Source organism: Pseudophryne corroboree, chromosome 11 (genome assembly GCF_028390025.1).
Source record: "Pseudophryne corroboree isolate aPseCor3 chromosome 11, aPseCor3.hap2, whole genome shotgun sequence".
Classification (NCBI taxonomy): domain Eukaryota; kingdom Metazoa; phylum Chordata; class Amphibia; order Anura; family Myobatrachidae; genus Pseudophryne; species Pseudophryne corroboree.
The window spans coordinates 108,971,042-108,996,091 of NC_086454.1; the positions used below are offsets into that span (position 1 = coordinate 108,971,042).

At 48.8% G+C, this 25,050-nt stretch overlaps 1 protein-coding gene and 1 long non-coding RNA gene across 3 annotated transcripts in view; one reads left to right on the plus strand and one right to left on the minus strand.

The window, feature by feature from the left end:
- Positions 1-11,578, minus strand: part of PKP3 (plakophilin 3) — a 139,346-nt gene extending 127,768 nt beyond the window's left edge. The window contains exon 1 of the mRNA XM_063944741.1: positions 11,531-11,578. Coding sequence (XP_063800811.1) covers positions 11,531-11,563 — 33 coding nt within the window. The 5' untranslated portion in view covers positions 11,564-11,578. The remainder of the gene's footprint in view (positions 1-11,530) is intronic.
- The window catches only part of LOC134969039 (uncharacterized), a 129,077-nt gene that overhangs the window by 7,572 nt on the left and 96,455 nt on the right, over positions 1-25,050 (plus strand). The gene's annotated exons all lie outside the window — the stretch shown is intronic.

Consider the following 25,050-nt stretch of genomic DNA (forward strand, 5'->3'; position numbering starts at 1 on the left):
GGTGAGCTGTGCGGCCCCCACTACTGGGTGTTCTGAGTCTGGTAACTAAAGGGACCGTACCGTCGCTTGCATTGTGTATCGTGATGTATGTTACCGTGCGGGGCAAAGTGTGAGCTTGTTAAGTGTGTTTAGTTTTGTTGCACCACACCCACAGAGCTAGTTCGAGGGCTCTGCCGTTGTAGTTAGTATAGGGTGTGACACTAGGTTAGAGTTAGGCCCTGCATGGCTGTTTGCTTGTTTGTTTACCTCCTTACAGGGACCTGTAAGAGAAGAAGACGTTCGCAGTGCGAAACTGACGGTGAGTAACATCTGTGTGCGTTTGTCCCTTGTCTGTCCCCGAGCGCCGGAATCGGGATTGCTCACGGACGTGAGAATCCTTTTCATCACACTACGTGCGAGAGCGCGAGTGTGTGAAATCTGGGTGGCTGAGGCTTTGTGCCGGTGATGACCTTTCACCCAACCGGTGAAGGTCGCGGTCACCCCGGGGGTATCCCCTGTTCCAGTGGAAGAAGGGTCGATACCCCCTTTAAGGTAACCTATTCTCTCCTCAGCTCGGTCGTCGGTCAGCTCCGAGAGGGAATCGCCGTGTCCGGATCCGATTGAAGATTTCCAGGTCCGTTGAGGGTTCCGGTACCTGAAGGTGAGCGAGAGCGGCGCCTGGTGAGTACCGAGTCTACACCTGCACGGCAGCAGGCACCACACGCACCGCAGCCGCACCTCTCACACTTGGCGTAGTCGGCAGGATCAAAGAGACCGGATCACGGACACGATGTGGAACGCCACCAAGAAGACCTCCCTGCGGATGGCTCCGGAACAGACTCACCCACGGACGCGTGCGGACCAGAGCGACTGGGTGACGGTGTCTGGGGCAGACCTCCTGAAAATGGTGCAGCGGTCGGTCCAGCGTGTAAAGGAAGAACGCCGGGAGAAGGGGCGCAAGAAGGCCGCTGTGACGCCCTGCAAGAAATGTCGGCAAACGGGGCACTTTGCCGACAAGTGTACTTGGCGAGAGACGTCCCCAAAGAAGGTGGTCCAGGAAGCGGACCGAAGACGTCGGAAGGGCCAAGCGAAGAAGGAGTCCCGGTGTTTGCTCTGCGGAAACTACGGGCATGAGCACAACAGTTGTGTCTGGGACGAAGAGTTGAGCGAAGACGAGGTTGATTCCTGGTGTGAAAGCTGTGGAGATCACCGACATAGGCTCCGGGAATGTCCATGGACGGACTACGAGGCCACGGTGAAGCAGATGACGGAGTCTCGTCAACAGCTTTGGGACCGGGTGGCTGCAGAGCCTGTGTGTGCGCTCTGCGAGGCGAGAGGACATGCGCTTCCCGATTGTCCGTGGAATGAAGACCGGATGATTGCGGATGGTCGCGCCCAGAGATGGGAGGAGGAAACCAGGGAAATGGAGCGGAAGACCCTGCTTGAAGTTAGTTCGCAGGTGCCCATTTCCTCTGAGCCGGAACCAACGGGTGAAGATTCCCCAGTGAAGGAGGTGGACCAGGAACCCATCTTGGAGAAGGTGGCAGTGGCCCTCCCTTGTTGGAAGTGTCGGCGACCAGGACATGCGGCCAGTGAGTGCCCCTGGGAAGATGCCGCGGACCTACTCTGTCCCAAGAAAGTGACCCCAGTAACGAAGGATCCTTTCCCGCATCAGGCGGAGGTGGACGACTGGGAGGAGAAGAAACCACGCTGTGAAGAAAGGCGTGAAGACCCAGTGACGAGGTTGTCCGGAATCTCCCCGCGTTGGAACCGTCCACGACCAGGACGTGCGGAACAGGTGTGTCCTGGGTACCTAGAGATGCCAGCGGAAGCGAAGGAGTGCGCTGAGGAATTAGAGATACCAGCGGAAGAGAAGTACGCTGAGGAAGCAGACGTACCAGCGGAAGAGACTAAGTACGCTGAGGAGGAAAATGATACCCCAGTCCAGATATCGGAGGAGGACTCGGACTACGGTGAGCTGTCCGCCGACGAATCCCTCCAAGAACAGATGGAGGACGACTCTGGCATCGGAAGCGCCGACGAGAGTGACTGGCAGGATCGGGTGGAGTCGTGCTCCCAGTTGAATGACCTCCGTGAAGAGGAGGAGGTAGTCCTGGAGCAAGAATACCTGCCGGAAGTGCCGAAATGGACGGACGTACGGGGACAGGATCGCGATGCCGTGGGAGGACCCGTTCCAGAGGAAGACACAGGACCTTTGGAGATGCCCCACGAGGAAATGCGACATGTGGTGGCTGTTGCCCGGGAGGAAACGGATGCCCCGGAGGATTCCGCTGTTGGGTGGTGGTCGATACCACACCCGGAAGACAGGGACGAAGCCACAGACGATATCGAAGGTCAAGAGTGGGTGACTGTTGTCCCCGTGGAAGAAGATTCCCCATGGTGGCCAACGTCGAGCGACCGTGAGGAGATGCCACTCCCCCAGAGGATCCGCCGATGGAGGTCAGGACGTAAGAGGAACCCGGAGCTGGAGGAGGAAGGATGTGGGGTCACAGCTGGTCCAGGCTGGGCCCCCGAATGCACCCTCGCCGGAAGGACCTTGGAATTCCCTGACCCGCGGACGATGGACGTCGTGGAGATCTTTGTAGGGGCTACAAAGGAAAAAGGGGGGGGGAAATGTGGGAATGTGTCCTGTTTTACAGGACACATTCCAGCTGCAGCAGCCAGGGCGCCTGTGTCCCCTGCGGGACAATGTTTCTGACAGCGCGAGGACAGCTTGTCTGTCCCCAGCGCCTGTCAGTGTGTGGCGGCGGCGGGTGTCCGGTGCAGGGATTACCTTTTTCCCTGCACCGGACCAGAGACTGCAGGGGCATTTGAATCTTGGCGCCCTCCGGGAGCCAATCGCGGCTCCCGGAGCGGCAGCCAATCGGAGAGGGGCGCGGCGAGCCAATTGGCGCTCGCCGCGTCATAGGCCCCGCCCCCGGTGTCTGACGTCAGACGCCGGGCGGGAGCCTGAAGGAAGGACGGCGCGCAGGAGCGCGAAGAGGAGAGACGCCGGGCAGGAGCCGAGAACACCGCGCGCGCGGAAGAGCGCGAGGGAGAAGAGATCGTGGTCGGAGTTCGGGTGGCCGCGGAAGAGGCCTGAAGACGTCCGGCGGCAGGAAGATGTCCAGCGGCGGCTGGACGCGGCGAGGCGACGGCGGCGCCGCTGGCCAGGACAGGCCAGCGGCCGAAGATTGAAGAAGAGCGGCGGAGAGGTCACCAGGGGTGGGAAGAAAAGAGCTGACGAAGCTCCCCCCTGGTGCCTCTCCCAGCGGGTCAGGTAGGCCCTTTTCAGGTGCCCCTGTACCCGCTCCTCCCTAGACCACCGGGTGTTCGGGCAATAGGCCCGTGGGCACAGTCAGGCCCTCCCGGCCTGTGGGCATTTGGTCGGGCCTCCCGGCCCGTGGGGGTTATTTAGTCGGGCCCTCCAGGCCCGTGGGCACGAGTAGCCGGGGGGACCCCCCCGGCCCGGATAGGCAGGCACTAGGCCTGAGACACAGTTGGGCACTAGGCCCTTAGGAATAGTCAGGCCACAGGCCTGTGGGCAGTTAGGCGGGCATTAGGCCCGAGGGGCACATCAGGCATTAGGCCTGTGGGGCATTAGAGGGCATTAGGCCCTAGGGTATTCTGGCCAGCTAGGGATATCTGAAGGTGACGCTGGGCGCTAGGCCCAGGTCACCCAACGGGTGACAAGTTAGGCGGGCACTAGGCCCGTGGGTGAAGTCAGGCCTCCGGCCTGTGTGTAGTCAGGGGGGGGCGCTAGGCCCAGTGGGTAAGTGCCCCCGAGGTGAATAAAGGTGGCACTGGGCGCTAGGCCCAGGCCACCCTGAGGTGTTAGGTAGGCAGGCCCGCTCGGCCTGAGCCCCTAAGAATAGAGTACGGTAGGTGGGTGAGCTGTGCGGCCCCCACTACTGGGTGTTCTGAGTCTGGTAACTAAAGGGACCGTACCGTCGCTTGCATTGTGTATCGTGATGTATGTTACCGTGCGGGGCAAAGTGTGAGCTCGTTAAGTGTGTTTAGTTTTGTTGCACCACACCCACAGAGCTAGTTCGAGGGCTCTGCCGTTGTAGTTAGTATAGGGTGTGACACTAGGTTAGAGTTAGGCCCTGCACGGCTGTTTGCTTGTTTGTTTACCTCCTTACAGGGACCTGTAAGAGAAGAAGACGTTCGCAGTGCGAAACTGACGGTGAGTAACATCTGTGTGCGTTTGTCCCTTGTCTGTCCCCGAGCGCCGGAATCGGGATTGCTCACGGACGTGAGAATCCTTTTCATCACACTACGTGCGAGAGCGCGAGTGTGTGAAATCTGGGTGGCTGAGGCTTTGTGCCGGTGATGACCTTTCACCCAACCGGTGAAGGTCGCGGTCACCCCGGGGGTATCCCCTGTTCCAGTGGAAGAAGGGTCGATACCCCCTTTAAGGTAACCTATTCTCTCCTCAGCTCGGTCGTCGGTCAGCTCCGAGAGGGAATCGCCGTGTCCGGATCCGATTGAAGATTTCCAGGTCCGTTGAGGGTTCCGGTACCTGAAGGTGAGCGAGAGCGGCGCCTGGTGAGTACCGAGTCTACACCTGCACGGCAGCAGGCACCACACGCACCGCAGCCGCACCTCTCACACTGGTCCGACTCCTACAGTACCTAGCTCAAGTCTAAATTTCAGTGATTGCATTATTTTGTGTTGTGGGGGATTATGAGCTGCTCAGCAATATTTGTTCAGCTCTAAAATCCTTATTTTAAGGCCAGCAGGGGTGTTAAGGTAAAATGTTCTCCCTATGGGCCCTATTTATCATGAAATATTTATGGCATGTTCCCCATAAATAGGTTTTTGGAGGATATATTGACGCTTCTCCCCAAACCCATCCCCCACCCCAGTGCGGGGAGGCGCTTACCTCAGAATCCACGTGGCAACTCCTCCTTTTAAAAGTCTGGTGCTGCAGCGTGCTATGCTGCTGTCCTAGCCGGCTCTTCACAGATGCATTACTGGGAGGAGGTGTGGCCATGCTGAGCCTGCTGGGACATCCCCGCCTCCTCACAGTAATGCATGTGTGAGTGTGAAGAGCCAGCTAGGACAGGACAATGGACATGTGGCTAGCGTGGTATGGCGGCAGACTCTTTAAAGGAGAAGTCACTGTGGGGATCCGGAGGTAAGTGTTCCCTCTCCTTAGCGCCTTTGCCTCTGTCATGTTTGGGTGGGGCATGCTGCCCCTCTGCCCCCCCCCCCCATTCCGATGCCTCTGATTGTAACCTATGGACTATACTTCACAAAAATCTCCAGGACAAGGTAATTGGTCGCCGCGGAGCCCTGTCACTGGTCACCGCATCACAGGTGTGGGCTCATTCGGAACCCCTGTCCCTGCATGTGCTCCTTCATACATCTGGGTGGTATAATCACATCTAGCAATACAACTTTGGATGCAATTATCAAGCCCACCACACATTGCAAATGTGATTATTGATAAATGCTCGCCCCCCCATCAACATGCAGAGTGAGACCTATGCCAGTATCTTGCATACTCTTTGTACATGCCTAGAAAAGGATATACACGCATATGCAGATTTCATGATTCTGCTACTTACACCTGCATGGAGACAGAGGAAGACGATTGTGCATTTACGCAGTTGCAAACAGATGCAGACACGGGGTAATTCAGACCTGATCACTATGCTGCGTTTTCCTACAGCGGGCGATCAGGTCTAAACTGCGTATGCGTATGCACCGCAATGCGCAGTCGCGTCGCACGGGTACAAAGCGAATCGCCGCTCAGCGAAGGATCCATTCGCACGAGCATTCGCAAGGAGATTGACAGGAAGAAGGCGTTTGTGGGTGGCAACTGACCGTTTTCAATGAGTGTCTGGAAAAGCGCAGGCGTGTCCATGCATTTGCAGGAAGGGTTCCTGACGTCAATTCTGGTCCCAGACAGGCTGAAGTGTTCGCAGCGGCTGAGTAAGTCCTGGGCTACCCAGAGACTGCACAAGATCTGTTTGTACAGCTCTGCTACACATGCGTTCGCACACTTGTACAGCTAAAATACACTCCCCTGTAGGCGGCGACTATCTGATCTCAGCAGTGCAAAAATCGCTTGCTAGCGAACAGGTCTGAATTAGGCCCACAGACCCATATACCCCTGACCAAGCTCTGTTTTTTTGCGGAAGGTCAAGAGCGGATGGAAATTCCAAATGATGATAATGATGGAGGTTTTCACAAAGGAGTGATTGGCCGGTGGCGATTGCTGATAGGTGCTGTTTATGTTGCTCATGCACATAGCAAGGTTCCAATACCCCTTTTAGACCTAATCCTGGGTCTGAGCCGGGATAATGAACGCGATTTCCCCTTGCACACCAAGGCAGGGACCTGGGAAAAGTTGCCATGTAAACCCAGGTTGGGGGTCGGTGTGAAAGGGTTGACTCGGGTTATGTGTGATATGTCAGTGATCCTGGTCTTGTGAAAGGGGTATTTAAAAAGGAGCTCATTGTTACTCTACCCGGGTCCCATCTTTCTCACCGCCCCTTATTCGGATCGGCCTCGGGAATAACACTGGTAATTACCTGGGTTGTAGATCCGGCACACATAACCCGGGTGAAGCCTTTCACACAGACCCAAAACCCAGGTTTACCCGGCATTGTCCCTGGTCAAAGGCTTGGTGTGAAAGGGGTATAAGTGAGAGAGAACTGTATTTGTTTGTTTAATCTATTTGCATATGCATTTCCTAAATTCTGTACTGTAAATACTTCACATGCCATATCATGCACAGAATATTATATAGGTACACTTAATTATTGCTTTAATAATTCTGGATGCAGCATTTGTGGTTTCAACTTTCAAATAGTATATAGGGAGTTGTTTATTAAAGCTCGGAGACAGATAAAATTGCAAGAGATAAAGTACTAGCCAATTAGCTTCTGTCTTATATTTTACAGGCTGTGTTTGAAAAATGACAGTTAGGAGTTGATTGGTTGGTACTTCTCTCTGCAAGCTTTGATAAATAACCCCCATAGTGTTCCACTGGCATATATGTAACAATTTATAATATTTGCAAATGTTACTAAATGTTCTTTCATATAAGCAAAACTAATAGTTGGTATTCGTACAGTTATCACACGGGTGGTCTTCAGTATGCCGACTGTCGGGATCCCGGCGCACAGTATACCGGCGCTGGAATCCCGACAGCCGGCATACCGACACTTTTTCTCCCTTGTGGGGGTCCACGACCCCCCTGGAGGGAGAATAAAATAGCGTGGCGCAAGGGGCTCATTTGCGCTCACCACGCTGTCGGTATGCCGGCGGTCGGGCATACTACACCCTTATCACACATGCTGTATTTTCTTAAAGGTATAAAAGAACAGCCAGTTTGCAAGTTCTATGTGCAGGTCTGGAAACAAAGCTGTGACTTATCCAGAGCTCTGCCAGCGTCTCTTAAGGGCCCTACACATATGGCGGGTGACCCGCGGCGGGGGGGGGGGGGGGGGGGGGTGACGGGGGAGTGAAGTTTCTTCACTCTCTTCATCACCCGGCTCCATAGCAGTGCATGTTAATATGGACAAGATTGTCCATATTGGCCTGCATGCATAAGCAATGGGGCGCCAACGATGAACGAGCGCGGGGCCGCGCATCGTTCATCGTTGGTGCCTACACACTACACTGAACGATATGAACGAGTTCTTGTTCATTAATGAACGAGAACATTCATATCGTTCAGTGAAATCTACCAGTGTGTAGGTCCCATTACCTCTATCTCCTATATAATAGCCCAGATCTGTGACTCTGTGACTGTGTGGATAACGCAGGGCGTGGCTAGGAGCTCTCAGGGGGTTAGCAGCAGGTCTATCACACCCAGTCCACAGCTGATTGGGCGAGAAACGCCCTCCCACACAGGTTACATCCAATGGGAGGCTCTGCCCTTTGGCTGCTGTTTGTTCCCAGAGCAGGATTAACAATGGGGCTGATGGAGCTGCAGCTCCAGGTCCACACCCCAAAATAGGCCCATCTGCAGCAACATACCCTCCAACAATTTACACATAAACATCGCTACAAAAGGGGCCCCTTTTCCTTTACTTTCAATGGAAGTTTGGAGAGCCAAAAATCGGTACAGACCATAAAAAAAAGGTACTGTACTTGCCAAAAAGGTACAGTTGGAGGGTATGCCACTGCATCTGCAGCAAGTCTCTGCGCTGTAGATAGTGAAAACAAAAAATCCATTTATTGCAGCATCCTATGTCTTGCTGCCAGAACGCCTGCTCCCTCCGGCATCAACAATCCCCACTCCCCAGGTGGAACAAAAGCTGCTGCGGCCACCGGCATAGATTGTATGAAAGCGGCGCAGCGGAAGGCTTTCATAGCCCTCCCTGCGCTGCATACTCTCTGAGCCCCGGAGCCTCCTCTGCGTGTTATGTCACAGAAGTGCCTCCCTGCCACAGCCACGCCCAGATCCCCAGAGGCCCTGACTCCGCAACACAGCACCTGGGCTGCCGGCCTGGAAGCCCCGAGATGGCTAATGTAACGGATAGAGTGGGTGATATCGCGGAGGGTAATGTCTGGACGCTGAATCAATGTAAAAGGTGACAGTGCTGTGCAGTGCAGTGAGTGTGCAGTGTCACTGACACTGCACAGGACTCTCACCTTTTACATTGATTCAGCGAGTCAGTCAGTTCTGCCAGCCAGTCACTATTGTTAGCGCCGGTGTCCCAACGCGCCGCATTACAGGGAAGTAGACGCACTAAATAAACTACAGCTCCCTGCAGCCCTTAGCACCGAAGCATTCCGACGCTAAGGCCTGCTGGGAGCTGTAGTTTATTGAGTGCACCTTCTTCCCTGTAATACGGCGCTTTGGGACACCGGCGCTAATAGTGACTGGCTGCTTGGCTGCTGTGCGAGTCTCCGAGAGAGCCACTGCCAAAGGGAGGACAGCAGCTTAGCTACTTCCAGGAGGAGAAGCAGGAGAAGCATTATCCGCCCCTCACCCACTCGCAGTACCTCCGGGCTCCATCTGTGGCACCCCCACCGCCCCCATCCACCACCCACGGTGGCTCCGGATCCCCTCCCCACCCACATCACCCTTGCACCCACCCCTCCCCAACCCGCTGCACTACCGGACCCGCCCCCATCCCCCACCCGTGGCACCCCCGCGGTGGCTCCGGAACCCCCACCTGCGGCACCCACCCCTCCCCCATATGCGGCACCACCGCACCAGCCGCTCCCCCACCCATGGCACCCCCGCAACCACCCCTCTCCCACCTGCGGCACCCCCGGACCCCCTCCCCCATCCGTGTCTCCCCCGCACCCACCACTCCCCCAACCACAGCATTTACTAGGTGATTTATCAGGCCCTGCGCGCACTGTTCACACCGTTGCAAGGGGCTACGACCCCTTAATGATTGCACGCCCTTTGTACGTGCAATATTTAACCACTCACACAATTATGATTGGAGGTAATACTCCATATAATACAAATATTGCATGCCACAAGGGCGTGCAAGGGTAAAGGTGGGCGTAGCCCCTTACTACGGCGTGAAGAGCGCCCGTAGGGCGTGATAAATCACCTAGCTATAGATAACTGAAGGTTTATTTCACCTAGTGCAGACTACTGGATACCCATGTGCTAGGCACACACTGTGCAGTTATCAGGCATTAGCGGGCTGATCAGCCGTTAATGGTAATTGAACAGTGTGTTTGCAGGAGCACTGGAGTGTTTTAATCTGCTAAACTGTTAAATAGTCATGTACAGATACTGTTTTAATTTATTGTGGCACTTATATAATTGCTAATAAAATCTCAGTATAAACTATAAAAGTAATAACTAGAAAACAACATATATGATTAAGAATTTAGTTATAACTTATTAGCCTATAAATGGTTTTTACACAAACAAAATCATGGGAACCCAAGTTTTGCATCCTAACTCATAGAGAAAACCTGCTTTATACACACCCCACTCCTATAAATATCTATGGGACATTACTGCTTGAGGGCTGTATTGTCTAACGTATAATGGTACAGACAATGGACGAACTCTGTAGCTAGGCAGAAAGTCAGGCCTTGGCAGGGCAAGATCCAGTGCAGAGACCGCCTGAACACTCCGGTACTAACATGTAAAACATCTGTTGTGCACTCTAGTGTGTTCAACAGATATACTGTCCCTTTGCTCTTGATGAGAAGCTAGTCGGCAGCATCTATAACTTTATGTGTGCAAAAATGTATTACATTACTTGTGCAACACACATATGACCTGCAGAACAGACCTTAGTGCTGTACACTTGTAGCCAGCTCCGGTACAAGGTTTCTCGGCACCCTAATCAAAACTTCAGCCTATTCCCCCTCCCCCAACCCACACACCAATACCCACTTTCCAGCCTCAGATGAAAGGGGTGTGGTTCATAGGATCGACCACACTTAGGTTGACAGTGACTAAGTCGACACCCAAAGTAGGTTGACACAATCATTAGGTCAACATGAGCAAGGTCGACATGACAAAGGTCGACATGAGATTTTTAAATATTTTTGGTGTCGTTTTCTTCATAGAGTGACCGGGAACCTCAGTTAGTGCACCGTGTCCCCTCACATGGTGAGTGAAGGCGAGGTGCCTCACTCTGCTACCGCTGCGCTCGGCACAGGTTACCGTTCCCAACTGTAGTCAACGCGGTTGTAAAGTATGAAAGAGTTAAAAAAAATAAAAAAATTGTGAAAAACTCATGTCGGCCTAGAACATGTCGACATAGTGACCATGTCGACATAGAAACCCTGTTGACCTAATGCATATCGACCAGTAGTGGTCGACCTAATGACTGTCGACCTAAGTGTGGTCGACCTAGAAACCAGATACCAGATGAAAGTGTGGAGGAAGCATCTTAAAAGTTCAACAGCCACCGTCTGCATTAAGTTTACTAAGAGGTATCCTAAATTTTGTTATAAGCAGTCTCAGGGCTGCCCCCCAGATCCTGACGTTCTAGGCAGCTGCCTAAAAGTAGAGCCCACTATGCCTGTAGTACATCTGTGGCTTAAGATACACTACTGTTTATTAGAACAATACATCAAATGTACCGTGCTGTACATATAATGTTTACAAATGTCTGTTCTGTAAATAGCACAACGTCCTATATATCTGATTTATTCTTTCCCTACAGCCTGCACTGCTTTACTGCAAATCCACCTTTTCTATTCTTTCCAAACTGTCATATCTATACTCCCGTATCTCCCATATCAGCATTCTTCTACTCTACAAAGTTTTTCTAATCCTATTGCACAACTGGCAACCAAAAGGACACAAATCTGCTATTATTGACTTATTATTTTTCCAGAACTGCTGTAATCCGCCTTCCTTAATGAATATTTCTGTACAATGCATGCCTTAGAAAAAATATAAATATACTGCTACACACCTTTGCATTGTGCGGTACTACCTTTGCCCACCTATAGTCCTACAAATGCATTAACCCTTTGTCGCCAGTGAGCTGCCAAAAGTTGCCCCATCAACCTAGGACCTTGCAGATAATTAACCCTTGTCTGTCAGGTGCCTTTATAAACTAGCTTGCCTTCTCGTGGAAGATGTTTGCACTCATACCTTCTGCCGCAGCACGGGGCCTTTGTGTAGCATGGTGTTCTGAAATGCCTCAGCAGAGTGTCTGGGGCGTGAGAAGAAGAGGTAACAACCCGAATTGTATAAAAGACAGAGAATGGAAACTGTATCATCTCATGTCGTCACTGGACCTGTTGATATACCTCCGCCCTGCAGAATGTTAACCCTTCATCTTGCCAACTCAGAGAGCTAGGATGGTACAGGTTTTATGGAAATAAAAAAACCAAAGGGTGATGTGACATTGCATAGGCCTCCAGGGGATGAATCTGAGAGCTTTGCAGGCGTGAAATGCAGGCTGGAGTTTGCATTGGTGGTTTGTAGGTACATAAAGAACCACTTTCCTTTATGTGACAAGTAAAAGTGAAGATTCGTTACAAGTGAGCTGTCACTGGCCCTCATTCCGAGTTGTTCGCTCGCTAGCTGCTTTTAGCAGCATTGCACACGCTAAGCTGCAGCCTACTGGGAGTGTATTTTAGCATAGCAGAATTGCGAACGAAAGATTAGCAGAATTGCGAATAGAAATTTCTTAGCAGTTTCTGAGTAGCTCGAGACTTACTCCGCCACTGCGATCAGTTCAGTCAGTTTTGTTCCTGGTTTGACGTCACAAACACACCCAGCGTTCGCCAAGACACTCCCCCGTTTCTTCAGACACTCCCGCGTTTTTCCGCACACACCCATAAAACGTCCAGTTTCCGCCCAGAAACACCCACTTCCTGTCAATCACGCTACGATCACCAGAACGATGAATTTTCTTCGTTAAGCCGTGAGTAAAATACCAAACTTTTTTGCAAATTTACTTGGCGCAGGCGCACTGCGAACGTTGCGCATGCGCAGTTTGCGACTAATTGCTCCGTTGCAAAAAAAACTAACGAGCGAACAACTCGGAATGAGGGCCCCTGTCTGTTGTGGTTTATATGTAATGTGAGTCTTCTCTAGACATAAACTAACACGTTGGTCCAGTAGTCCGGTCAGTTTTCCTATATAATAAATGTAATCCCTTGAAGGATGAACTAATTATTACAATGCATCCAACCAACCACTCGTCGCAAGCATAACGCAGTTTATTAACGTTGTTTGATTGAAGAAAATCTCATAGGACAGCTCTCCCAGTAAAAGCTGTCCTTTACAATAGAAGGACTTCCAGTTCTCTGACCCGGGAGCCTTTCTGTCCATGCGTCGATGACGTACGCACGGCAGGTGGTGCTGGGAGCGATCCAATTGCATCCATCCTAGGGGGAAACACAGAAAGAAGCCCATAGACTTCTATTAGGCAATGCCATCTTCAGATGGCGTTGCTTACCTGGTTCATATGAGAAAAGTGGTCAAAGCTCCGAAAGCTGCATTTTCAGAGGTTTTCCTGCATCTTTAGCTTTGCTGCATCCTGCCCATTATCTCTCTACATTTAAATATATTTTTTGCCATCTAAATTATACTGTAGTTCAAATCACTGGAACATATGTTGTTTTTCTAAACTAGTTTATTCCTGTAGAGATACAGTGTGGCATGTAGAGGGGACACAGTGTTGTGACATAGGGGGTCATTCCGACCCGATTGCTTGCTGCAGTTTATCGCAGCGCAGTGATCGGGTCAGAACTGCGAATGCGCCGGCGCTGCAGTGCGGCAGAGGTGGTCGCTGGGTGGGAGGGGGCTGGACGGCGGCATTAAGCTGCCGTATAGGGGGCGCAGTCCAGCCAATGCAGGCGTGGCTGGACCGCAGAGGGGGCGTCACACGCAGCCGCTGCGACCCGGGGCAGCGAAGAGGTTTTTCCGGCCGAGCCGCAGGAGCTGCGCTGGCCGGGAGTAACTCCTGAGATGCAAAAGCATCGCCGCTGTGTGATGCTTTTGCATTTCTGCGGGGGAGGGGCGGAACCGACATGCGGGGCGGACTAGCCCTGTGCTGGGCGTCCCCCCGTACGTCTGAGTGCCTGATCGTAGCTGTGCTACATTTAGCACAGCTGCGATCAACTCGGAATGATCCCCATAGTGCAGTGTGTAGGGACGACGCAGTGTAGTGATATACTGTAGTGTGGTGTGTAGGGGCACGCAGGATAGTGATAATGTGCTGCATGTAGGTGGAACTCAGTGTAGTGATATAGTGCGGCATGAAGTGGGGACGGACTGTAGTGACATAGTGTGAGGTGTTGGGAGGTCACAGTGTAGTGATATAGTGTGGCGTGTAGGGGGGATGTAGTGTAATGAAGTAGCGCGTTATGTAGGGGGGATGCAGTGTATTGATATAGTGCGGCATGTAGGGGAGATGTAGTGCAGTAATGTAGTGCATCATGTACGGTAGAGGGGATGCAGTGTATTGATATAGTGCAGTGCGTAGAGGGGCATAGTCAAGTTATGTAGTGCAGCGTGTGGGGGGATGCACTAGTGATATATTGTGGCATGTAAGGGGGACGTAGTGTTGTGACAGTGCGGTGTGTGGGGAGGGCACAGTGTAGTAATATAGTGTGGCGTGTAGTATATTAATAAATAAATAAGGTTGACGGTCATGCACAATGAAATAAATATATTGGTTCAACAAGAAAATGCACGTTTAAATATATAGCTATGGCAAGGTCCTGAAACATATGGATATTATTTAAACCAGCAAGGATGCATGAGAACAGGTGGTTCTGCCAGTACTGTCCCTATTACTGAGCTACTATATGTTCTTGCTACTAGCATTCAGCTCATGCAGGGCTTTGACGACAGATCACAGGACCCAGCACATGGCCATTTGGAACAAAGGAGAGCACAGGACTTCGGGCCGGTGCTGTAATACATAACCTGGGCAGCATTCTGGCTGCAGAGACATAGTGAATCAGTACATGTTTTACTGACAGTGACAAGGTGCACCTTAGTTGTTTGAGAGCCCCTGCGGCTAACTCAAGTTCAGCCTTGTTTTCTGTTTCTCACAGGGAGTGGAAGAGGGGCCAGTCATACCCTTATTCTGAAGCAGGTATGAGCTTGCATGTAAAGTTATTATGACCACACCCAGACCTTAAAATTTTCTCCATTGAAAGACAACACCCAAACAGACACCAAGAAAGCGTGGAGTGAATAAAGACAAGCAAGAGTGATTTATATCTATTGACAAACACAGACACATACAGTAGGGCCAGATTCAATTAGCTGCGGCGCTTACTGCACTTACCACAGATTTCTCTTTACAGCCTCCTGAGGTGCGAACAGAAATCCTTGGTAAGTAGGGCTTTCTGCCCCTACCACGGTGGCCGCGAGAACGTTAACCCATAGCTCAGTGCGCTAACCTGGAATCGATGGGTTAATGAACATTAGCCACGGGCTTCCACTTACCATGCAAAGTAATGGGCTTATAATTGAATAGGAACTAGCCCGCACGGGATGCGGTCAAGATGCCGCCGGCCAGAATCCCGGCGGTCGAAATACCGACGCCGGAATCCCGACCGTCACAATCCCGACATATTCTCCCTCCGTGGGTGTCCACGACACCCATAGAGGGAGAATATAATAGTGTGCCGAGCGTAGCGACGCCCGCATTAAGCACAGTAGCTATTTTAATCTGCCCCTAGGGGCTGATGCAGCGATAGGTATACCAGTCTGTGTAGTACCTGAAGAGGCGGAACAGAGAAGAGAAAGAGATTACTAACATAGGCCGAATACACTAAGGGGATGTTGGCATAATTGCAAATGGATCCTTTTTTGCTGGTGCTAGAGGGCAAGTGCAAATGCACAATAATTATTATGGTTGCTTGAACTAGCAAACCACTTGTGATTGGCTAATTGCGAATGCCCCGCTCATGCCATACTTACCGAAATTAACAAGACACTCTCTGGAGAGAGAGGTGTAGGTTGGCGGGTTGGGGGTGTGGTTCAGTAAGTTGCATCAACGGGGCCCCTCCCCCTCATTATATCACGTAATTTTGCGATTTTCAGCAACATATTGAAGCACAATTATGTAATTCATATGAAAATAGCATCATTAGGGGCCTGGAAGCTCCCACATTACTCAGAAAGCATTGGGATGTAGGAGACTCTCGCCCAAATTTGTGAGTCTTCTGGAAATTCTGTCTGTCAATCATAATAAAATTATTCATATGTATAAAAATTGTGCCCCCTACTGGCCAGATAAGCATGAAAACTATATAAATGTGTTTGTTTATATGTAGGTATCACCCAGACATGGGGCTCTTATTCAGTGAGCAAAATACTAATTTCTGTACAGTTTGTATTAAACTTGTTTTACAGTATAAGGTTCACAATAAGTTTGAATGTTAGAGGACTCCCTGCAATACGTTTATAAATCACTTCCAGAAATGTATATTATCTGATTTTGAAGGGGTGTAGGTGTCCAGCACAGGTTGGGTACGAAATTCCGGTGGTCAGGATCCCGATGGTCAGAATACCAACAGCAGAATCCCAACAGTCACAATGCCAACAGATCCCAGTGAGTATTCTAACACTAACCCTAGCCCTAACACTAACCTACCCCTACTGCAGCCTACACCTAACCGCCCTCTCCCGCAGCCTAACCCTAACCCACCTCTCCTGCAGCCTACCCCTAATTGTCTCCTCCCGCAGACTGACCTTAACAATACCCTCCCTCAGTCTAAACCTAACCCACCCCTCCTGCAGCCTACCCCTAACCGTCACCTCGCAAAGCCTACACCTAACTGCCCTCTCCCACAGCCTAACCCTAACAAGGGTATTGAAGAGGAAGTTACCAAGGGTATAGTAAAAACTATGATTAACGACGACTATGGGTCACCAATTCTGCATATAGAAAATTATGTCACTAGCACAATGGGGAATACTTACCTTAAATGTATGTATGTATATGCTAGGAGACTTACAGGGGAAAAGGGGGAACTAGAAGTCATTGCAGCAAGCAAACAGTATGATATTATAGGCATTACTGAAACATGGAGGGACGAATCTCATGATTGGATAGTCAATCTGGAGGGTTACACACTATTCAGGAGAGACAGATTAAATAAACGGGGTGGGGGGTATGTCTACGTAAAGCTGTTTTTTAAACCTAATATAAGGGAAGACATTCACGAGGGGACTGTAAACACTGTTGAGACTCTATGGGTAGAATTTGCATGTGGGAAAAGGGAACAAAAAAGATACTTATAGGGATTTGCTACAAGCTGCCTGATATTAATGTGCCTGATGAGGAATTGTTACTGAAGCAAATAGAAAAAGCAGCAGGATTAGGAGAGGTAATAGTGATGGGAGATTTTAACTATCTGGAGATTAATTGGACATGTGAAAATGCTAGGGGTAATAGGTTTTTAAATACACTAAATGATAACTACTTACTTCAACTAATTGAGGAACCAACTAGGTACAATGCAATCTTAGACCTGGTATTGACTAATAATGGGGATTTGATATCAATATGGTCACATTCAATATCAGTTTTCATAAGCAGTCCTATATAGGCTCAACTAGGACTCTAAACTTTAGCAAAGCCAACTCTGATGAGGGTAGCTCTAAGGGACATTGAATGGGAAATTTTGTTTCAAGGAAAAAAATCTATGAAGAAATGGGATGTTTTAAAAGTGCTGCTCGATAATTACACTTGTAAATTCATTCCCATGAGCAGCAAACAAAGGAGTAATAATTCCAAACCAATGTGGCTCAACAAAAAGATTAAAGAATTAATGGCAAAAAAGAGGCGAGCATTCAAAAAGTATAAAGCGGATGGGAGGGCGGAGTCATTCCAGTACTATAAGGATTGCAACAAAATATGCAAAAAAGGAATACGAGCGGCTAAAGTAGACATGGAAAAGCTAATAGCAAAGGAAAGTAAATCAAACCTCCAATTTTTTTTAAAATACATCAACAGCAAAAGATTGAAGGAGAGTATAGGTCCCTTAAAGGACAAGCTGGGAGTCTTAATCAAACACGATAATGACATAGCGGATAATTTAAATGAGTTCCTCTTATCTGTATTTACAAGAGAGGACCAGATGCAGGGATTAACACAAAATCTCAGCAATAATAATGCCCCACTGCTAAGTGCTTATATAAGTGAAGAAGTAGTCTATGACCGATTAAAAAATATTAATATTAATAAGTCACTTGGTCCAGATGGAATTCACCCAAAAGTTCTCAGGGAGCTACACTCTGAACTAGCAAGACCACTATTTTTGATCTTCAAAGACTCACTTACATCAGGCATGGTTCCCAAAGACTGGCATATAGCAGAAGTAGTCCCGATATTCAAAAAGGGAAGTAAATCTGAACCGGGTAACTATAGACCAGTTAGTCTTACATCTGTAGTGTGGAAAGTACTGTAAGGAATTATAAGGGATAGTATACAAAAGTTCCTTGAAGCCAATAAGGTTATTAATAGGAACCAACATGGATTTATGAAGGATAGATCATGTCAAACAAATTTACTAGGCTTTTATTTAATGGTTAGCGTGAACCTAGATAAGGGTAAGTGGGTGGATGTAATCTTTTTAGATTTTGCTAAAGCTTTCGACACTGTACCACATATGAGACTGATCCATAAATTACAAGAACTGGGACTAGGGAGCACAATATGCACTTGGGTTAGAAATTGGTTAGACAATAGGGAGCAGCGAGTTGTGGTTAATGGTACTTTTTCAAATTGGACTAAAGTATTGAGTGGTGTGCCACAGGGATCTGTACTTGGACCACTATTATTCATCATTTTCATAAATGACCTAGCAGTAGGTCTGGAGAGCATGGTGTCAATTTTTGCAGACAATACCAAACTGTGTAAGGTTATAAATTCAGAGGGAGATGCTGTGTCTCTTCAGAACGACTTATTTAAACTGGAAGCATGGGCAGCACAATGAATGGGGAATGAGGTTCAATACAGACAAGTGTAAGGTAATGCACTTTGGTATCAAAAACACAAATACCACCTACATACTAAACGGGGTAAAATTAGGGGTTTCTGTGCTGGAAAAAGATTTGGGTGTTCACATAGATAACAAACTTAGTAGCAGTACCCAAAGTAGGATTGCAGCAAAGAAGGCTAACAAGGTATTAGCATGCATAAAGCGTGGAATTGAGGCAAGGGATGAAAGTGTAATACTCACATTATATAAATCACTAGTAAGGCCACATCTTGAATACTGTACACAATTTTGGGCACCATACTACAAAAAGGATATTCTGGAACTAGAAAAGGTTCAGAGGAGGGCTACCAAGCTGATTAGCGGAATGGAGACACTGGAGTATGAGTAAAGGCTTGCGGGGCTAGGCATGTTTACACTGGTAAAGAGATTAACATTTACAAATATATAAGGGGACAATACACAGAGCTTGTGGGGGATTCTGTTTTTGGCAAGATCAACTCAGAGGACACGTGGTCATCCGCTTAGGTTAGAGGAGATGAGATTTCGCACACAGAGGCGAAAAGGTTTTTTCACAGTAAGGACAATACGTGTTTGGAATTCCCTGCCAGATAGAGTAGTAATGGCGGACTAGGCTGACACTTTTAAGAATGGTCTAGATCAGGGCTGGCCAAACCAGTCCTCAAGATCTACTAACAGTTCACATTTTCCAGACCACCTAGCTGGTGCTCAGGTGTAGTCATTACTAATTAAGATGTGCTGCATTCATTCCTAACTGACAATTCTACAGATCTCCAGGAGGACTGGAAAACATCTGGTAGATCTCGAGGACCGGTTTGGCCAGCCCTGGTCTAGATAAATTCCTAATGGATAAGGATATACAAGGATATGGTGGGTAGGTCATACACTATATTAATAATAAAAGTAAATACAGGTTGAGTATCCCATATCCAAATATTCCAAAATACGGAATATTCCAAAATACGGAATTTTTTGAGCGAGAGTGAGATAGTGAAACCTTTGTTTTTTGATGGGTCAATGTACACAAACTTTGTTTAATACACAGTTATTAAAAATATTGCATTAAATGACCTTCAGGCTGTGTGTATAAGGTATATATGAAACATAAATAAATTGTGTGAATGTACACACACATTGTTTAATGTACAAAGTTATTAAAAATATTGGCTGAAATGACCTTCAGGCTGTGTGTATAAGGTGTATATGAAACATAAGTGCATTCTGTGCTTAGGCTTGGGTCCCATCGCCATGATATCTCATTATGGTATGCAATTATTCCAAAATACGGAAAAATCCGATATCCAAATACTTCTGGTCCCAAGCATTTTGGATAAGGGATACTCAACCTGTATATAGATAAAAATAGTCCTAAAAATAATGCAGCGTAGAAGCCCCCAATTGGGTTGAACTCGATGGACAAATGGTCTTTTTTCAACCTCAGAAACTATGTAACTACGTAATCCATCTCTCCTGCAGCCTACCCCTAACTGTCTCTTCCCACAGCCTACACCTAACTGCCCTCTCCCACAGCCTAACCCACCTCACCTGTAGCCTACCCCTGTCTCCTACTGCAGCCTACACCTAACTGTCCTCTCCCACAGCCTAACCATAACCCACTTCTCCTGCAGCCTACTACTATCTGTCTCCTCCCGCAGACTGACCTTAACCATACCCTCCCGTAGCCTAAACCTAACCCACCCCTCCTGCAGCCTACCCCTAACCGTCCCCTCCCGCAGCCTAACCCTAACCCTAGTGCATATCCCTAAAACTAACCCTAACCCAGTGACGTTTGGTGAGGTGAGGCAGAGCCTTTCCTGTTGTACTATCGTTTGCACCAGAGTTTTGACTGTATAAAGTATATGAAAAATACAAAGAATGCATGGATGTATTGAGGCTGGTAGGGGCCCAGGGGCAATTAAGTTGTGGGGGTCCCCCACTAGTAAATGTGTTGGCAAAACCTGAGCACCATCTGCGCCCCTCCCCCGGCACCCAGAGCACCCCCCGTGCCACACCTGCATTACAGACACTTCCCCTGCAGCACGCACACACCCCTGCAGCACAAACGCACCAGCATCACAAACACACACAACCGTGCAGCAGACACACCTACCTGCTGTGTGCTGCAGCATGGCCAGGGACAGTGTGCCGCAGTAGACTCAGCCGGCTCAAGGTCATTGCCTCACGGGATGTTTGCACCAAGCGGGGGACTACTCTGCTTAATGCAACACTGTATGGTAGCCCCTAATGTGTGAGGGCCCCGGGACGACTGCCGCTCCCTTTATCCGGCCATGAAAGAATGTGTTAGAAATATCGTCTTTGTATTATTCTAATCATTTTTATACTCAAAACTCTGGAGTATCTTTTCTGCATATATTCTGATCAAAACTCCCAAAATTTCTAGCAGTATATACTGCTGCACCTGTATATAATGCCCACATGATCCGTTTAGCTCATATATTGTGTGTAAATCTGTCTTTGGTACTAGCCAGTGCCTCCTGAGCCATTTATCTCACTGCATGTCCCTGCCCTAACCCTAATACTCACCGTCTGAATCCATCAGCATTGGTACTGCTGGGATTCCGCTGCCGGGATTCTGACCATTGGGGATCCTGACTACATCCTGTCCATCACATGTGAGACCAACAGCAGGCTCAGAAAAAGGAAGCAGAGAGAATCAGAATAATGCTGTATAAAGAAAATAGGATTTTAATTACCTACCGGTAAATCCTTTTCTTGTAGTCCGTAGAGGATACTGGGGTTCCATTTTGTACCATGGGGTATAGACGTGTTTAATCTCGAGGGTACTACTTTGATGTTTTAACCTAAAATGTTCCGAAAGTGATGTTTGGAGTATAGGTAAGGAATATAAGGAATGGCCTTACCGCACATGCAGTTTCGGAACATTTTAGGTACTTAAAACATCAAAGTAGTACCCTCGGGATTAAACAATTTTGTGGTTTTAAACACATTAAAGGACATTGGCGAAGAAAAGATATATCCTCCCAGCTCACCAAAGCTGAAATGAATGCCATTTATGACTTAGGGACTCTCAAACCAGGGGGTTTGAAAGTAAAATGGTTTTTATAGTTGTATTAGTTTTTACCTTCACCTTTGTATTCTCTTCTTTAAAATTTCCTATTTATTCTCCTTTTAGCTTTCTTTATGTGTCTAGTCAGAATTAGATATGGGTACTAGTTATGGTGTTTGTTTACATAGTGCATCACCGGAAGTGACGTTGTGTACTGATCTAGGATAAATATTATATCTATAGACGTTTAAGGATGTCATTGTGTTTTTTTTCTAGTAGAATGGATTTCTCGAATTGAGGCATTTACAAGCGGCTGAGTAAGAACAGCGCTTGATGTACACTGACGGGTGGGCGGAAGTGACGTGACGCGACCTGACTCCAGCAAGCGCTTCAAGTATACAGAGGCGGGTCTCCATGACAACAGAGACGCCGGACATGACGCGACGCTACCCGGCTCTAACTAACACCAGACATGACGCAATGCCACTCGGCTCCAACTAGCGTTATGTGTAGAAAGCGATGGGTACCCATGGCAACGGGGATGCTGCGCAGTCACCTCCTGGAAAGGGATTGGACAATCGGGTTACCGTGACGACGAGGGGATATGATGAACTGACACAGCAGAGGACCATGGGACAGATAGGTTGATTGTGTATAGGGTCCAGCTGAGTCAGTGGGACTGTGATTGGTGCTCTACATGTTTAAATATGGAAGAATGTAGAGCCATCAGCATTGCTTGTTTGCACCTTGAAAAAGACCCCAGCACGGGGTCGAAACGCGTTGGTGGTATTCCTGGAGCCCTGAACGAGATTGACAGCGGAGGAAAAGACCGATTCCAGTAAGACCTAGCAGGTTTACTGGGGACATTCCGGAATTCCCCAGCTAAACCCTTATGCTTGTTAAGAACTGTTTGACCACAGTTCTTTTGCATCTGGTTATTACCCGCTGTACTTGTTTTGAAGCTCTGGGATTTTTTGTTTATGTGATCTGTTTTTATGCTGTGGATTATTTCCTGTTTTATTTGTTATTAAATAGTATTTCACTATATGAACTTTTTCCTCTGTGCATGTCATCCACCATACATACGGGGAACGCACAAGGGACATATCTGATTGAGAAAACTGCTTGAAGCGCTGGTTAAGTTCTATTCGCCATTTTTTTATATGTTTCAACATCCACACCTGCCTGCAGAAAAAGCAGGAAACGTCCCAGATGAAATTCCACCGCAGAAAAATTTCTGCTCTCACACCAAGAGACAAATTTCTTCTAAATACGGTGGTAATGTTTAGACGTTACCCCCGTCCTGGCTTGGATCATAGTTGGGATAACTTTGTTAGGGATCCCTCTTCTGGCTAGAATCAGCCGTCAAACATAGCCACGGTAAGTCCTGATAGACGAACGGACCCTGTTGCAGAAGATCCTCGCGTAGAGGTAGAGGCCACGGATCTTCAAGGAGCATCTCCAGAAGGTCCGCATACCAGGCCCTTCTTGGCCAGTCCGGAGCAATGAGTATTGCTTGAACCTTTTTCCTTTTTTATTCTTTTTAGAATTCTTGGGATCAGAGGAAGTGGAGGAAACACGTACACCATCTGATAGACCCATGGAGTCATCAGAGCGTCTACCACCACGGCCTGTGGGTCTCTCGACCTGAAACAATACCGCTTGAGCTTTTTGTTGAGGCAAAAGGCCATCCTGTCGATTTGTGGATATCCCCATCGACGTGTCAAGCACCTGAACACTTCCGGGTGAAGGCCCCACTCCCCCGGGTGTAGTTCGTGTCTGCTGAGGAATCTGCTTCCCAGTTGTCTTCTCCCGGAATGAAGACTGCTGACAACACCACAGCATTTTTTTTCTGCCCAGAGGAGAATTCTTGACACCTCTGACATTGCTGCTCTGCTTTTCGTTCCACCCTGTCGGTCTATGTAGGTCACTGCCGTCACATTGTCCGACTGGACCTGAATGACCCGATCTTGAAGAAGATATGATGCCTGCAGAAGTGCATTGTACATGGCCCTGAGTTCCAGAATGTTGATTGGAAGGATGACTTCCTGCATTGACCATCTTCCTTGAAACTGCACCCCCTGGGTGACTGCACCCCAACCTCTGAGTCTTTCGTCAGTGGTTAATAGGATCCAATCCTGAATTCCGAACATCCGACCCTCGACGAGGTGAGAAATTTGTAGCCACCACAAAAGGGAGAACCTGGCTTTTGGCGACAGACTGATCCTCTGGTGCGTGTGAAGATGCGATCCGGACCATTTGTCCAACAGATCGAGCTGGAAGGGTCTTGCGTGAAACCTTCCATATTGAAGTGCCTCGTAAGAAGCCACCATTTTCCCCAGAAGGCGAATGCATAGATGCACCGATATCCGGGTTGGCTTCAGGACATACCGAACCATCGACTGGATTACCAGTGCCTTTTCCAACGGAAGGAACACTTTCTGCGACTCTGTGTCCAGTATCATTCCCAGGAACGGGAGCCTCTGTGTTGGCTCTAGGTGAGACTTCGGAAGGTTCAGAATCCCCCCGTGATCCTGGAGAAGTTTGGTTGAGAGACCAATGCTGTCCAGCAACCTCTCCCTGAACGGCGCCTTTATCAGAAGATCGTCCAGGTATGAAATTATATTCACTCCCTGTTTGCGGAGTATAAACATCATCTCTGCCATCACTTTGGTGAATACCCTTGGTGCCGTGGAGAGACCAAATGGCAGGGCCTGGAACTGGTAGTGACAGTCCTGCAGTGCAAACTATAGATAAGCCTGATGAGGCAGCCAGATCGGAATGTGAAGGTACGCATGCTTGATATCCAGAGACACTAGGAATTCCCCTTCCTCCAGACCTGAGATCACCGCTCTCAGAGACTCCATCTTGAACTTGAACACTCTTAAGAACGGATTCAAGGGCTTGAGGTTCAGAATCGGTTGTACCGAACCGTCCAGTTTTGGTACTACAAACAAGTTGGAATAGTACCCCTTGTTGTGCTGATGAGGTGGAACTGGAACAATGACTTGAGTCTGTACCAGCTTTTGGATGGCATGCTGTAAAGTTATACTTGCCTCTTGTGAAGCTGGTAAGCCTGATTTTAAGAATCTGTGAGGTGGGAGCTCTTGGAACTACAGTCTGTAGCCCTGGGAAATAAGATCTATGACCCAGGGATCCCGGCACGAACTTGACCAGAAGTGACTGAAGAATTTTAGTCGGGCTCCCACCTGACAGTCCTCCAGGCATCGCGGTCCACCATCATGCTGAAGGCTTTGAGGAAGCAGAGCCTGAGCTCTGTTCCTGAGCACCTGCAGTTGCTGGTTTGCGTGGTTTACCTCTTGCGCATCTGGAGGCCGTAGAAGCACCTCTGGATTTACCCTTAAATTTGGCCGTCCGAAAGGACTGTAAATTTTAAGCTGAATAAACTTCCCTGGCTGGGAGAGCTGTGGAAGGAAGATACGTAGACTTACCTGCAGTAGCTTTGGAGATCCATTTGTCTAGTTTGTCTCCAAACAATGCCTCTCCTGTGAAGGGTAGGCCTTCCACGCCTTTCCTGGAGTCTGCGTCGGCAGTCCACTGGCGTAGCCACAAGCCCCTGCGTGCTGACACTGCTACAGCGATGGTGCGTGCATTAAGCAAACCTATCTCTTTTATGGCTTTCGCCATAA